The sequence below is a fragment of the Mytilus edulis genome, chromosome 1, assembly GCF_963676685.1.
Source record: "Mytilus edulis chromosome 1, xbMytEdul2.2, whole genome shotgun sequence".
NCBI classification, from domain to species: Eukaryota; Metazoa; Mollusca; class Bivalvia; order Mytilida; family Mytilidae; genus Mytilus; species Mytilus edulis.
Window position 1 is genome coordinate 108,504,734 of NC_092344.1, and position 14,379 is coordinate 108,519,112.

Consider the following 14,379-nt stretch of genomic DNA (forward strand, 5'->3'; position numbering starts at 1 on the left):
TATTTTATAGGGCGAAAACGCGAAATCGCGAAGTCGAAAACGAGAAATCGGTTTCGCGTTTTTGCGTTTTCGACTTCGCAAAAAATTTCGCGTTTTCGCCATATAGAATATGTAAGGCGAAAACGCTAAAACGCAAAATGGCATTAACCTGCCACCATAGTTGTCCGCATGTAAACTTCTAGATTTTGTCACCAATATAAGTACATCGCAATCCGTTATTGTTTCAACAGCCATCGGTGTTTCATGTGTGTGTTCTTAAACAAGTATTATTTTTCTCTCGTTTTAGCAATGTACATGTATCACTCTCTACTGTCCTTAAATATATTATTCTATATTCTGCGTTTCCATCCAGATTCTCGTGTATACTAGAGGGTCCGGATTGGGGGTATTGTTTATTTCTGTATTCTTTAAATTGTTATGTCATTTTTCTTTACATTTTATTTATCTTACTCATTATTCTTTCTTTATTTGTCATATTTTGTCATCCCAATATATTTTACTTACTGATGTTAAGTTACATTACGACGTTGATCTCTGATTTATATACTGGTTACCAATGTAGATGACAAATTTGTGTCATTCATGACAATTAAACAGAATCAACATGATATATGCGATCATTCTTGGATGAAATTAATATTACTTTAATATTACACTTTTTGAAACCATTTTTATCAATTTTCAATTTCATGTGTTGTTTCCGTATATGTTATGTTTCATTGCTCATGTGTTGTTTTCGTATATTGTAGCCGCTCGTCTTGAGCCTTCTCATTTGATCCGATAACACCCCGTATATCAATTAAATTATACTTTTATTGTCATTTCATAACTCTTAACAGACCAATTAACAGACCGGGTTTTATACATCCGACCCATTAACAGACCAGGTTTTAAATAAAGATTGATTTATGTCACCAAAATACAGATTTTCGTGTAGATTTTTCACACAATGATATCAATATGGTTAACAAACATAATGCCTTTCTTTATTTGATGTTCAAAATATTGAATACAAGTAAATTTAACCAATGTGTCATTTTGTTTACATTTTATGTGTGTGAAATGTGTATAAATTTATTGATGAGTAACCCGCCTTTTCATTTTATAGATCGTACATCGAAGCTAGAAAAATAATAATTACACCACTGATTCAGTGCATTGAACTGTTTTGTTAGACATGAATACTTTTTATGATGGAAATATATTTAGAAAGTTATACAATGAAACATGCTGAACTTTCAATGATTTTCTCGATAACACCTGATTAACAGACTTTAGCCAACCCGATTAACAGACCAACCGCCGATATAGCCGCATACTCAATATAGATTAACCGACCAATCTCTCGGTTAGCCGTAGTGTATTTTATGATAAGAAAGAAGAACATCGAGGTAAATGAACTCATGAAAAACATTTTTTTTTACTTTTTCTTTAATACTCGTTTTTAAATTTCTTTTAAGAACGGTCTGACATCCTTCTAACAAATACGTGTAATACAAAACAGATATGATATAAATTGATGTGGTAACGTGAAATATATTTTATGTATCTGAGATTACTATTACCTCTTTTAAAATAATCGAGATATAACATTACTTTATAAAAGAAATTTCACTATTCTTTTTCACCTCTGACATCCGTAAATGTCACCAAAGTGCATATGTATTGTCTTTTCATAAAGAAAAAAGATAAAAAGCCTCTTTAAATACATCACCTAAGGATATTTTACTTGTTTGCTTTGATTTTGAAACGTTGAAGTAACGATTGCGGATGTTTAACCCTACATTTATAAGTCAATAAACTATAATTAAAGTAAGTGATGGGTTAATAGGTATAAAAAATAGTTAAGTTCTTTAAAAACTTTGATATTGTTGGTAACTTTTAAATGAACAAAGTGCTATTTGTTCATGTTTCCATAAAGCTTTTGAAGTAATTTATTCTAAAAAATGGTGTTAAATGTTTTCCTTTTGTATGTTTACATTTATGCGATAGACGACAATGCTGAAACAGAAACCCGGAAAAGGAAGTGTTTTTATACATTTTCAAAAGGAATATACATGAACAAAGCTGTTCTTATTAGCCATTATATATCTTAGATATATATATACGTTAAATTAAATGAATACAAGTAATCGATGAAAATTTTATCTTTTATGTTGGTTCTAGATTCGCCAGCTATAAAAAGAAATTGACGACTAGACCAAATTGACCAACGAAAAGACGAAAACACAGTTTAATAAGGGATTATACCAGTTTATATATCCATGATTGCAGTATAATGGATAAACGTTCTACTTCAAAGTTATCTTATTTCTAGAAATTGTAACGGTTATAACAGACTGTTGTCTTTTGATTGTTTTTCATTGTTTTGTAATAGTATGGTCAGTCGTTTTCGCTTTTGTCTTTTCAGAATACCAAACAATCCTACTGAATATACAATGTGGGTTCGCACAATTTTATCAATAATGAATTTATTATTCTGCCAATTTCTCGATATAGTCTCTTTCCATTTTCTAAAAAATTTTACAAACCAAACACTGTTTTGGGGGTTAAAGTACACATTTAAAGACGGGTTTAAGCATATCATTATATTATAAGAAAAAGATATATTTGAGTACTTTTGATCAATTTGCGTTTACTCAACATTGTTATCGAAAAGCGTCTCTGGTTAAAAGTGTTTTTATAAAATCATCAAAATGACGATTTATTTTTAGAATATAGTTTTGTTATGATAAGCAATTAGTTGACGTTCATGTAAGAAATAATTATGATCCGAATGAATATTCTTACGGAACCATTTTATGCAACAACAAAAAGAGAATAAGATGCTTAGCTGCGTTTCGATACAACACACCAAAGAGTAAATACAATTATGGCAAACATACAACCGATAGTCCTGAAAGCAAAACACAGACTACAAAACATTGAACTCTACAGAATGATAAGGAATGACTACAGTCTGTGGTTCTATAGTGATACCCGTCACGAATAACTTTAAACGAGAAGCTCAATCCACAAATTGATTACATTTTTTTTTCTAGTTATAAAGGTATTTTTTCTGCATTTATTGTAACCAACGAAGTAACCGTGCAAATGATAATACCACATGAACTGATAGGACTGCTTTATACCTTCACTGAAAAAGGAATTGGAAGTGATACCTGGTTAGCATAGGTTGTAGACACCGTTAGCCGAAGGGAAAATAATGAATAATCATTGTCACCTAATTCGATAATAATGATAGCTGTTGATTTTCTGCAATAATTTTGGTCTTATTTGCCACATAATCCAAAATTTTCCTTAAATACAATTAAACAATGTAAATCAGCACTTTGATATAGTTTTCATATTGATATATATACAAATTGGATCGTCACTTTTATTCTGCATATTAACTGTTTTAATATTACAGCACTTTGCTACTCTGTTTCAAACAGACTTCTGGTTATCAAAATATTTGGAATCTTGTTTAAACAAAATAGAAAATGTTGAAGTAACTTAAGATTCACAAGCAGAATATAGATATTTAGAAAGACGTATAGTTTAGCCAACACAATGACAGAAATGAAACCGATTTTTTTATAAAATAAACTTCACTTACAAACAGCAATGATCTTTTGCGTATCGGAACAAATTCCACAAAAATCTTACGCCGTACAATTCTTTAATAAGAGCCAGCAATTCTAAATCTAATTTACAAATTTATTCCAGTGTAATATACCTAAATTCATATTGCATATCTAGAAACCAACATGCGGTGGCAACCAGTTATTCAGTTATTATACTAACCCTACCTGAGTTGCCGTATGAAAAAAGAACCGTCATTGAACATTAATATTTGATGCCGTTTAAGTTACCTACGCTCTTGAAGGACTAAAGATCTCATGTGATTTTGTTTCGTTATAGGACGGAAACCTACTCACAAATATAGTTTAAACAAAGGATATATTTATTACTGTTGCAAAAATGTTGATGAAACATTGAAATATTTGTACATCAGAGCAAAGAATGATAATTTTGAACTGATTAATGACAATCATAAAATATATTGTAATCTATTTATATCAAAGTCTGATAATCTATTCAACCTTATAATATAAAATTTATCGCAAAAGTTCTCTAAAGTCAAAAGATAGAACTTTCCTTTTAAAATAATCAATATATTTTATGATTTTCATGAGACTAGTTCAGGTTCTCATTATTTGCACTGATTTTACAAACATTGATGCAAAATTTGGTCCTTGTCTTAATATTCTCTAAAACCAATAGTTTCTTATATAAAATCACACTATGCTTTCATTGGATATTGGACTTAAGGTACTTAACTAATGAACTAAACCAATCAGCATTACGTTTGGTACGTATGTCCTAGGAAGTGTGTATATTATAGAACACAGAATTGAAATCCATAGCATAAATTAAGGATGGCTATGTTGCTTCACATTTTACCATGCTTTCTTATAATGTCACACTGTTACCAAATACAAGAGGAACAGTTTACAGTATGGCAAGGCTATCGCTTAAATAACACCGTGATTGTAGAACTTTCGGTGGAAGTACAAAACATAAATTACTGTGCATCAAAATGTGTTAGAAGTCCACATTGTAATGCAGCAAGTTATAACGACTTATCTAAAGCATGTGAACTTCATAGAACAATTTATTCAACTATTTTTATTACAAATGACACGGACGAAAACCAATATTTGGCCATTCCGAAAGGTAAGCTAAAGTATTCTCAGTAAAACTACAATCTGTTTAAAATTTGTAATTTGTAATACTATGTTCAGATATAATATAAAGTTAGATTCTTTAAATACCATACGAAAATAAATATTTGAAACAATATAACAATTATACGAATAATACGGTATATGGAAAATGTTGTTTTTTTACAACTTTTTCTATCAAAGTAACGCACCATTCTCGGTTTGATGGTTATTAATTTAAATAGGCATGATGAATATTTTTATCGATCAACCTAAGAAAGCTCTTCAACCTAAATTGTATTTTGAAGCTTCATATGTATTTTCGCTCTCAACTTATTTTTTATGAATCAAACTGTTTTACATCCTTAATTCACGTGACAGTAAAAGATGCAAGATTTATAATACTTGTCTCTGCAATTATAGCATGCTATCTTCTTACAAACGGTGTATTTCAAACCATTTGTTTTCTTAAAATTCACAATGTTGCCTTATATGTTGAATAATTAAAAAAAACATCTTTAAAATAGATTTTTTCATAAGAAAAACGTTAGCACTTGAATATGTTTTCTATCAATATAAATATTTAACAATGCATAGGAAGATAGCAAAACCACATTTTAAATCTTAATTCGAAAATTACCAGACAATATAAAAAAAGAAGATGTGGTATGATTGCCAATGAGACAACTGTCCACAAAAGATCAAAATGACACAGACATTATCAACTTTAGGTCACCGTACGGCCTTCAACAATGAGCAAAGCCAATACTGCATAATCAGCTATAATAGGCCCGATAAGACAATGTAAAACAATTCAAACGAGAAAACTGACGGCCTTTTTTATGTAAAAAAAAATGAACGAAAAACAAATATGTAACACATAAACAAACGACAACCACTGAATTACAGGCTCCTGACTTGAGACAGACACATACACAAATAACGTGGCGGGGTTAAACATGTTAGCGGGATCCCAACCCTCCCCCTAACCTGGGACAGTGGTATAACAGTACAACATAAGAACGAACTATAAAAATCAGTTGAAAAAGGCTTAACTCATCAGATGGACAAAAATACAAGTGGATGTGGCCGGGTACTTATACATCCCGACACAAAAAGACACAATTAACAGATCTGAGAGTACTCGCAGTTATCTGACAGCTAGGTCAAAACCACTAACAACGAATAAAAAAAATCATGCATCTAAGACTAAACTATCAACAAAAAATGTAGTTTAAGTAGGCAGTTTTCTCCACCACGTACTACAAGACAAATTAAAGTTAAGCAACAATAACTCCATTATTATTCCAGGATGAACTCGCCACTGTTCAATTTATCAAGCAATATTAAATGAAATGGACAATATTCTGAATTATGTTGTGGGATAGGTCAACGCTAACGTGTGAAGATAAATTGAAGAAAGTAAAAAACTATACATTATATTAAATTACTTAGTGGAGTATATTTGTATGTCTATTCTTAAAGGGATAATTAGCGATTTTTCACTTTTCATCTTATTATGTTCATAATACCATAAAAAACATATTCACCCAGTTTTATTTTGATATGAAATCTAATAAAGAAGAAAATTGGGAATTATTAATTTTATTTTTTGAAACTTCCTGACTTATGTGACGTAGTTTAAGTCTTTGATGCATGCCGGGAGTGAACATATCTCATTTAAGTCTTGTTCGTTAACCATCTAATTACGCGATTTAAAGCGCATCGACGACTTTTGGTGTAGCTATTAACCAACGAAAAATAAGTGATAGCCATGCAACTTTTAAAATTAGATCGTGTGGATATTTTAAAACGAATTTTAATAATAAAATTAATTCATACATAGAACATTTTTATGATTTGTTTTGTACAAATACTTTAAACAAACATATGAAATTGACATGATCAATAGTGTATTAAAAATACATGTTTGTATTCTGACGTTTTTGCTTCATTACAGCAAACATTTTCACTTGCTTGTACGGTGGAAATAAAATGTGTATTGTTTTGTGACACCTAAAGAATGTTGAATGCGTAGGTTAACTCAAGGTAATTAAAAGATTAGCATTATGTAATTCTAATCCTTTGATCCTCATTCAGTGAAATCTATGCGTCACGGTTCACTGGCATTCAGGTGTAAACAACATAATTGTAAACGGGACTCCGACAAAATTTCAGACACATGAATGTAAAAAAAAAAATTAAAATTAATTAACGGGAATAATAAGATCGCATAATAACTGGATAGCTGTTGTATATTTTTATATTTTGCATAAGATCACTTTTTAATGAATTATGACTTTTGATTACTTTAGTAACGATAAAACACTGAATTATTTTAATTGAAGAATTTATAAATAAAAATAGCCTTCTAAACACGAGTTTATGAACTAAAAATTGTACTATTTCAAATAAGGATCGGCAGCCTTAAATATTTCAAACAGATCATTAACAATGCAATTATATATTTTAGTCCATCCAAAGTGATCTTTAATTACCTATTTAGAAATTAATGTGCTCATCAAAATATTTTAAATCTGACTTCAGATATTTAAAAAGAAAAATGTTTAAAAAAATTGACAGGAAATTAAAGGATCTAATTGGAATGGAATCGACAAATTACGAACAGATATGCTTTTCAAGTGTGAAAAACATCAACAAAATTTATACATAATCGGGAATGTCCTTCTTAAAATACTCTTCGTCTAACACCGTAACTATATATAATACTTTAGCTATTTGACCAACGATGTATAAAAAAAGACAACGAATTTAATGTTATCCTTCCCTATTTTTTAATGTAATTATAAGTCTGTTTCAACTGGCAAGAATACCACTAAAGCGGACAAGCAGTTTCTTTAAATTGCTGTCATTGAATATCTAGAGAGAAAATAAATCCCGAAATTGATTTGAAACTTTGATACTCTATAGTTTTCCCGGAAAATATTCACATCCCTCGGTATAAGTGTACTTCCAGTGGCGTATATATTACATGCATTTTGGAACAATTGTGACGAAGACGAATTTCGTCCTTTTTTCGAGAACAATCTAATTGAATTATAAATGTCCATAACTTCGATGAGCCAAATAAAGTTATATATCGACCTGTGTTTAAATCTCTTCTTCTTCTCCTTCTTCGTTTCGTATACAATAATCTATCGACATTTGATGATTACTTACTGTTGGCATACGTGGACTTTTCATTTTACAAAACTTTTACCCCAATTTACGCAAAATATATTATTCTTTCTTATGTTCTATGTATAAATGTATATATTTTAATTTGCGCTATAGTTCCGTAACTTATAATCCAGGCGTATATACGAATGGTCGACAAGTGCGTACCTTTTTTTAAATCAATATATTTCTGGTATGTTCCAATCTGTCCTTCACCATTGACAACGAGTATATATTACATTTTACCAAATTTACTCTTGGATTTTTTATTTTATTTCATCAGATCTGTTGTTTTTTTTGGTATTATTTATATTTTTATAAATAATTTTCTTTTAACCAGAAATGTTATTCATAAACAAGCGGATATGTTTAGTAATGACTATATATTATATCACTTTCGGACACGCAAGATAGAGATGTATATTATACACCTAATAGTTCAAAATGGAAAGTTATAAGTTATCGGCCGTGTACACTTATCAATACACTAAGAAGTGAAACGATGCATGAATTTGCAAACTCGACAGGAAATCGCTTGAATACCTGAACGTGTCACCTCACACCCCCTACAACACCTTTGGGAGTAATACCTTTAGCCATGCGGGTGATCAGTGGAGCGAAGATCCTAATTTATTTGAATAAAGTTTATTACATAAAAGAATTATGAACTAATTAGATTGCCGAAAACAATTAAAGTTTCACGGAAGACTTATTTATGATTTGAAATTTTGACTTTTTCACTAATTCCTATATTATCAGTCTTAAAATAACAGATCATGGTTATTAAAAAAAAAAGAAAATTTTCCGTATCAAGTTAACTAGTCGGATAAAACAACCGTACGATTGACGAGATATCGACACGCAATTACGACTACATCGGGTTACTGTAGTTCTGGTCCTTAGACATATCGCGACTGCAAATCGGACAAGGTGACAAAATGGCCGACCGGAGAGAATTGATACTCTAAATTTAAAATCGATGGTGATCTCTTATCTAGCAGAATAAAACTTTAATACCTATGAATTTGAGCATTTTTATACAGAATAAACATAATATCAATTTTTGATTTTTTTGCGAAGTTTCCCTTTAATAAACTGATAAGGGAAAAGAAATATCATAACATAAAATGGTATTAACTTTACCTCATTAGATGCGAGTTTGAACAAATAATATAAAAAAAGAATTATGTGGTATGGCAAGTAAGAAAACTCTCCAAAATGACGTAAAAGGTAAATAAATGTATCTTAAGAAATGAAAATATTTAGAAATCCGTAACCTCCTTCAACACTTTATTTTCTTCCTTCCGTTTACTATAATGTGTTTTATGTAGTCTGTATGTGTTTGAATGTCCCTCTGATATCTTTCGCCTCTTTTTTTATGAGTTGTATAACTGTAAATTACGAAGAGTATAACCATACCTAGTAAGTAAATCAGAGCTTTGATTAATTCCTGCATTGCAAGCGATTTTCGTTTTACCTATGCGTATTTCATGGCTATCAATATCCGCGGTTTAGAAAATACCAGGAAACTATTAATTGACTAACATTCCGCCAATAAAGGTATTCTCTATGGTCGGGTGGTTGTCGCTTTGACATATTCACCATTTCCTTTCTCAATTTTATTCAATTATTTGATTTTTTTCAGATATATATACCACAACGAATTTTGCTGAGACTGTACAATTTGAAACAACTGAAGATAAATCTCTATCCACAGCCCAAGAAACAGCATTAGAGACTTCTACTATTATTTCACAACAAAAGAACTGGACAATACTAGGAGGTACTTCCTATACAAAATTTTACCATTAGATTCACCAATTATTGCGTCATCGAAAAATGATATACATGTTTCTTTGTTGGACTCATTCCTTCTATTTTGTTCTGCTAGTATTGTTTCTTTATTTCTTTACAGGTTATCAAGCTTATGCTTCTCATAGAACAAATTTAAAAAAAAATGCTTTATATATATAGTGGTGGAAGTATTTGTAACATCCATTAAGTATGACTATGAAATCTAATCATTGTTGGTAGATATGAATTTTCTATGTTTGTGTCTATGTAGGTACACCACTATGAAGTAAACGTATAATTGTATTTTTGTCCATCTGATGAGTTAAGCCTTTTTCAACTGATTTTTATAGTTCGTTCTTATGTTGTACTGTTATACCACTGTCCCAGGTTAGGGGAGGGTTGGGATCCCGCAAACATGTTTAACCCCGCCACATTATTTATGTATGTGCCTGTCCCAAGTCAGGAGCCTGTAATTCAGTGGTTGTCGTTTGTTTATGTGTTACATATTTGTTTTTCGTTCATTTTTTTACATAAATAAGGCCGTTAGTTTTCTCGTTTGGATTGTTTTACATTGTCTTATCCAGGCCTATTATAGCTGACTATGCGGTATGGGCTTTGCTCATTTTTGAAGGCCGTACGGTGACCTATAGTTGTTAATGTCTGTGTCGTTTTGGTCTTTTGTGGATAGTTGTCTCACTGGCAATCATACCACATCTTCTTTTTTGTATTGTTTGTATATGGGAATATTATATGATTGTGCTTATGTAAGCATATAGTATAATTCTGTAACTGCTTTCGTAAAAGATCATAGACGTGTAAGAAGTTTAGTAGTATATATAATGAAGGATGTTTAAATGGATAAATGAGTCCGGTAGAAATAAGGTCATGAAATCGTAAGCTTCATTTAGCAAAATCATCACATTATCTGCATATTACAGCACATTGCAGTAGCTTAAAGGGGAGTTCATATTCATGGATGTTCTTCCATAAGTCCAAAATTGTAAGTTTATTATATCTTGTTTAGTTTAATTTATTTAATTATAGTGGATTGGGAAACAAGTTTTGCAACTTATATTAATCCCTTTCCACTTTGCGGGTGCGAGTGGTGCCTTGTAGAGGCATTAGCCTACTCTTTTTCGAAATCTACAAGGGTGTCTAAAACGTGCAAGAGATATGGCTCTTTCTTAACACGGGTCAGCCATTTATCGTCCCCTTCCGACGGACTATCATCGTTTCCTCAAGACCATACTCGCAAAATATATCTTGTTTCTAACTAAGAAAATGTATATATTTATTTCTACAACCACGCCGACATCATTTATTTATTTTACACAGTTGGAGATACACAACATTGCGATTCAAAATTAAAATATACGGCGAAAATAAATAGTGTGAACAATATTTATTTGCCTCTTTCAGCGAAAGATTGCTATTGGACAACTAGTTCGGAATATAGTGGTACAATCAGTTATACAACCGGTGGTATCCAGTGTCAGTACTGGAACACAGATAGTCCACACTACAGACAGTATTTACCTTTAGACACAACAGCACATGACACAAACTATTGCAGAGAGACCAATCATTACGAAGGTTGTCCTGGTTGTTACACTTCTGATCCAGCTGTAAACTGGGATTATTGTTACATCGTGAAATGTAAGTAAATCTAAATTTGTAATTTTGAAATATAAAAGCATTAAGTATAATTACAATAATATTTTAACAGATTAGGATTATATCAAAATATTTATAAAGCCAAACAAGTACGAAGTTGAAGAGCATTGAGGATCCAAAATTCCAAAAAGTTGTGCTAAATACGGCTAAGGTAATCTATTCCTGGGATAAGAAAATCCTTAGGTTTTACAAATATTTAAAGTTTTATATTCAGGAAATTTATAAAAATGACCACATAATTGATATTCATGTCAACACCGAAGTGCTGACTACTGGGCTGGTGATACCCTCGGGGACGAAACGTCCACCAGCAGTGGCATCGACCCAGTGGTGTAAATAGTTATCAAAGGTACCAGAATTATAATTTAGTAATAACTGAGACATTATAGAAAATTGATTGTTATTTTAAGAGGTTTGTTATTACTAACATTCTGAAGAATCTAAAAAAAATGTCTTATTATTTTTAGCCAACTTTGAGACACATTGTGAAAGTATTAATTCTAGACCAATTACATGGCGAATACGTTATCTTTGCAAGTTCCAACTTTGGGATATAATAAAATGACTGTAGTATTTGTCGGAAAGAGTAAGTGTTGAATTCATAGCGTCTCACTGTTAACAACATTTTTGAATATAAAATTATTGTGATTTAAAGTGATTTAAAACAACACATTTTTTGAATAAACAGGTGATGCCTGCAATGTGGATGAAAGACTCCCTGTGGTACCGACTGACACAACATACCTCTTCCACGTTGGGAAATTCATCGGAATGGTGTTCACATGCGATACACTGTCACCAGGAACTTCTGTAGATCATTGTCCCGTGTCTCAATGTGGTTCGGATGATCAGTGGACGACTGGTTATAGTGTTTCATGCACAGGTACGCTTGATATATAAGTGGAATTATTTTGCCTAACAATCAGTCAGAGATAAAACAGATTTTTTTCCAATCATACATTAAATCTTATACACTGAACTTAACCAATACTAAACTTTACTCCTACCTTGAATAAAACATTAGATAAACATTTTAGAAAATTCACTGCACACTGTTCAATGAGACAAGTGTGCGCCATATATATAATTCGATTTACTAGAGTTTTATGAAAAATTAACCTCAGTTTCACATAGAAATTAAGCCTATACCATATTGACAAATAACAATCACACGATTTAGATACAAAAGTATAATATTTGACATGTCTGTCCAATCATATGTCAAGACTTAAAATATTCCAAATTGTGTCAGTTTTTGGACGAAAGATACCAGAGGGACAGTCAAACTTATTGATCGAAAATAAAATGATAACACCATGGATAACAAAGAGGAAAACAGACAAATAATAGTACACAACAGACAAAAAAGAAACTAAAGAATAAGCTATACAAACCCACCAAAACATGGGGGGATATCAGGTGTTCAGGAAGAGTAAAAAAACCTGCTTCACATGAGGCACCTGTCATGTTGCATATGCTATTACAAACCCGGTAAATAATCTTATTTAAATGCAATATTGAATCGTTCATGGTTTAATATATAAAAAGTGTCTAGTAAGATTGTATATGAAAGACTGAACTGTGATTTTTCTTTTTTATGAAGATGAAGATTGTTACACTGATAGCACTACATATCAAGGAAAAGTCACCTGTACGGTTACTGGTATAACATGCGATTTCTGGACTTTGAAAGGGGCAATGCCAGCAGGTCCAGATAAGAATACAAATTATTGTAGAGATCCCGACAATACAGGAGCTCCTTGGTGTTATGCTACTGATCCAAATGTAGTCTGGGAATTCTGTCCCGTACCAAAATGCTAAAAAATATTCAAACTAAGCTTTCTGTTAAATTAATTTCGTTAATATATTTATTTGGTAAGATTTTTTTTCTTATAGCAAACTTTAAAGGCTGTTGAATTTTATTGGCTTCAATTATTTAATAAGAAGTCATGGTACAATAAAGAAATATAACATTAGCCTTTTTCTACTTATTTATAGCTTGTTCTAATACTGCGCTGTTACAGGTTGCACTTATGTAAATATAGACACTGCAATTTTATCACAGAAAAAAGTAAAATCACAAAAATACTGAACTCAGAGGTAAATTAAATCGGAAGATCCCTAATCACATGGAAAATCAAATGATAAAACACATCACAAACGAATGACAACAACTTTCATATATTTACCACTTTGATGAACTTGTTCCACCTTTATTTTGAAGTTTCTCTTTTATATACCGTTCTTTTATAGGTCACATTTACTACCTTTTTTGCAATTGTCAAAACATCAGGTTATACTACCTATTTTCTTAAGAATTGACCGCTATCCTACTACATTTATACTGGGAACATTCCCAAGTTGTGTTTCTATTAGATGAAACATTGATATCGTATCTGAGAACAAGCAGGTAAAAAAATTATCAATGAGTATCAAATATGTCATGAGAAAATGCGTGGTATGGACATCAATTAACAAAGAGCAACCTTAACCCCTTCATATAATATGTGTGTCTGTTCAACGTCATGAACGTGATTTTCAGTTATTTTCGTTGGTTGATGTCGTTTATTGTTAGGCCGTTAGCTTTTTTTCTGGAATGTTCTTCATTTTGTCAAAACGAAGCTTTTATACTGTGGACTCATTTATTTTCATTGGTACCAATTTTCCTGGATTGAGGAAAACTGAAAATTTGGTGGTTATGCCAAAGACTTCTTACAAGCCAATGTAAAATTTGTTGCACTTTTGAATTCATGATTAACCTGCACCAATGAAATCCATGAAAATTGGTATCCAACGAATATAACTGATTCCACAGTAGTTCAATTTGCCGTGTTGGTTAATACTAAAAAGATAAATGTATAATGTTTCCAATAAGTTTATTATTCTAAGATCGCCGTCATTTAAACTGTCTGATTCCGGCACTTATTGTAAATCTTTATCAGGACATCATTATTTTCTATACTATAGATATATAAAGACACCAGTAGTATACCGCTGTTCAAAACTCATAAATCTATGGACAAAA

General features: G+C 31.2%; 1 protein-coding gene across 3 annotated transcripts in view; it reads left to right on the forward strand.

The window, feature by feature from the left end:
* The window catches only part of LOC139517357 (plasminogen-like), a 193,024-nt gene extending 179,792 nt beyond the window's left edge, over positions 1–13,232 (forward strand). Inside the window, exons 1-5 of one of the 3 annotated variants that reach the window (XM_071308313.1) lie at positions 4,372–4,722; positions 9,532–9,669; positions 11,100–11,336; positions 12,043–12,237; positions 12,958–13,230. In XM_071308313.1, coding sequence (XP_071164414.1) covers positions 4,425–4,722; positions 9,532–9,669; positions 11,100–11,336; positions 12,043–12,237; positions 12,958–13,175 — 1,086 coding nt within the window. In that variant the 5' untranslated portion in view covers positions 4,372–4,424 and the 3' untranslated portion in view covers positions 13,176–13,230. Of the gene's footprint in view, positions 1–4,371; positions 4,723–9,531; positions 9,670–11,099; positions 11,337–12,042; positions 12,238–12,957 lie in introns of those variants that run through there. The other 2 variants (XM_071308321.1, XM_071308331.1) reach the window with 2 other exon arrangements.
* Positions 13,233–14,379: the final 1,147 nt, after the last annotated feature.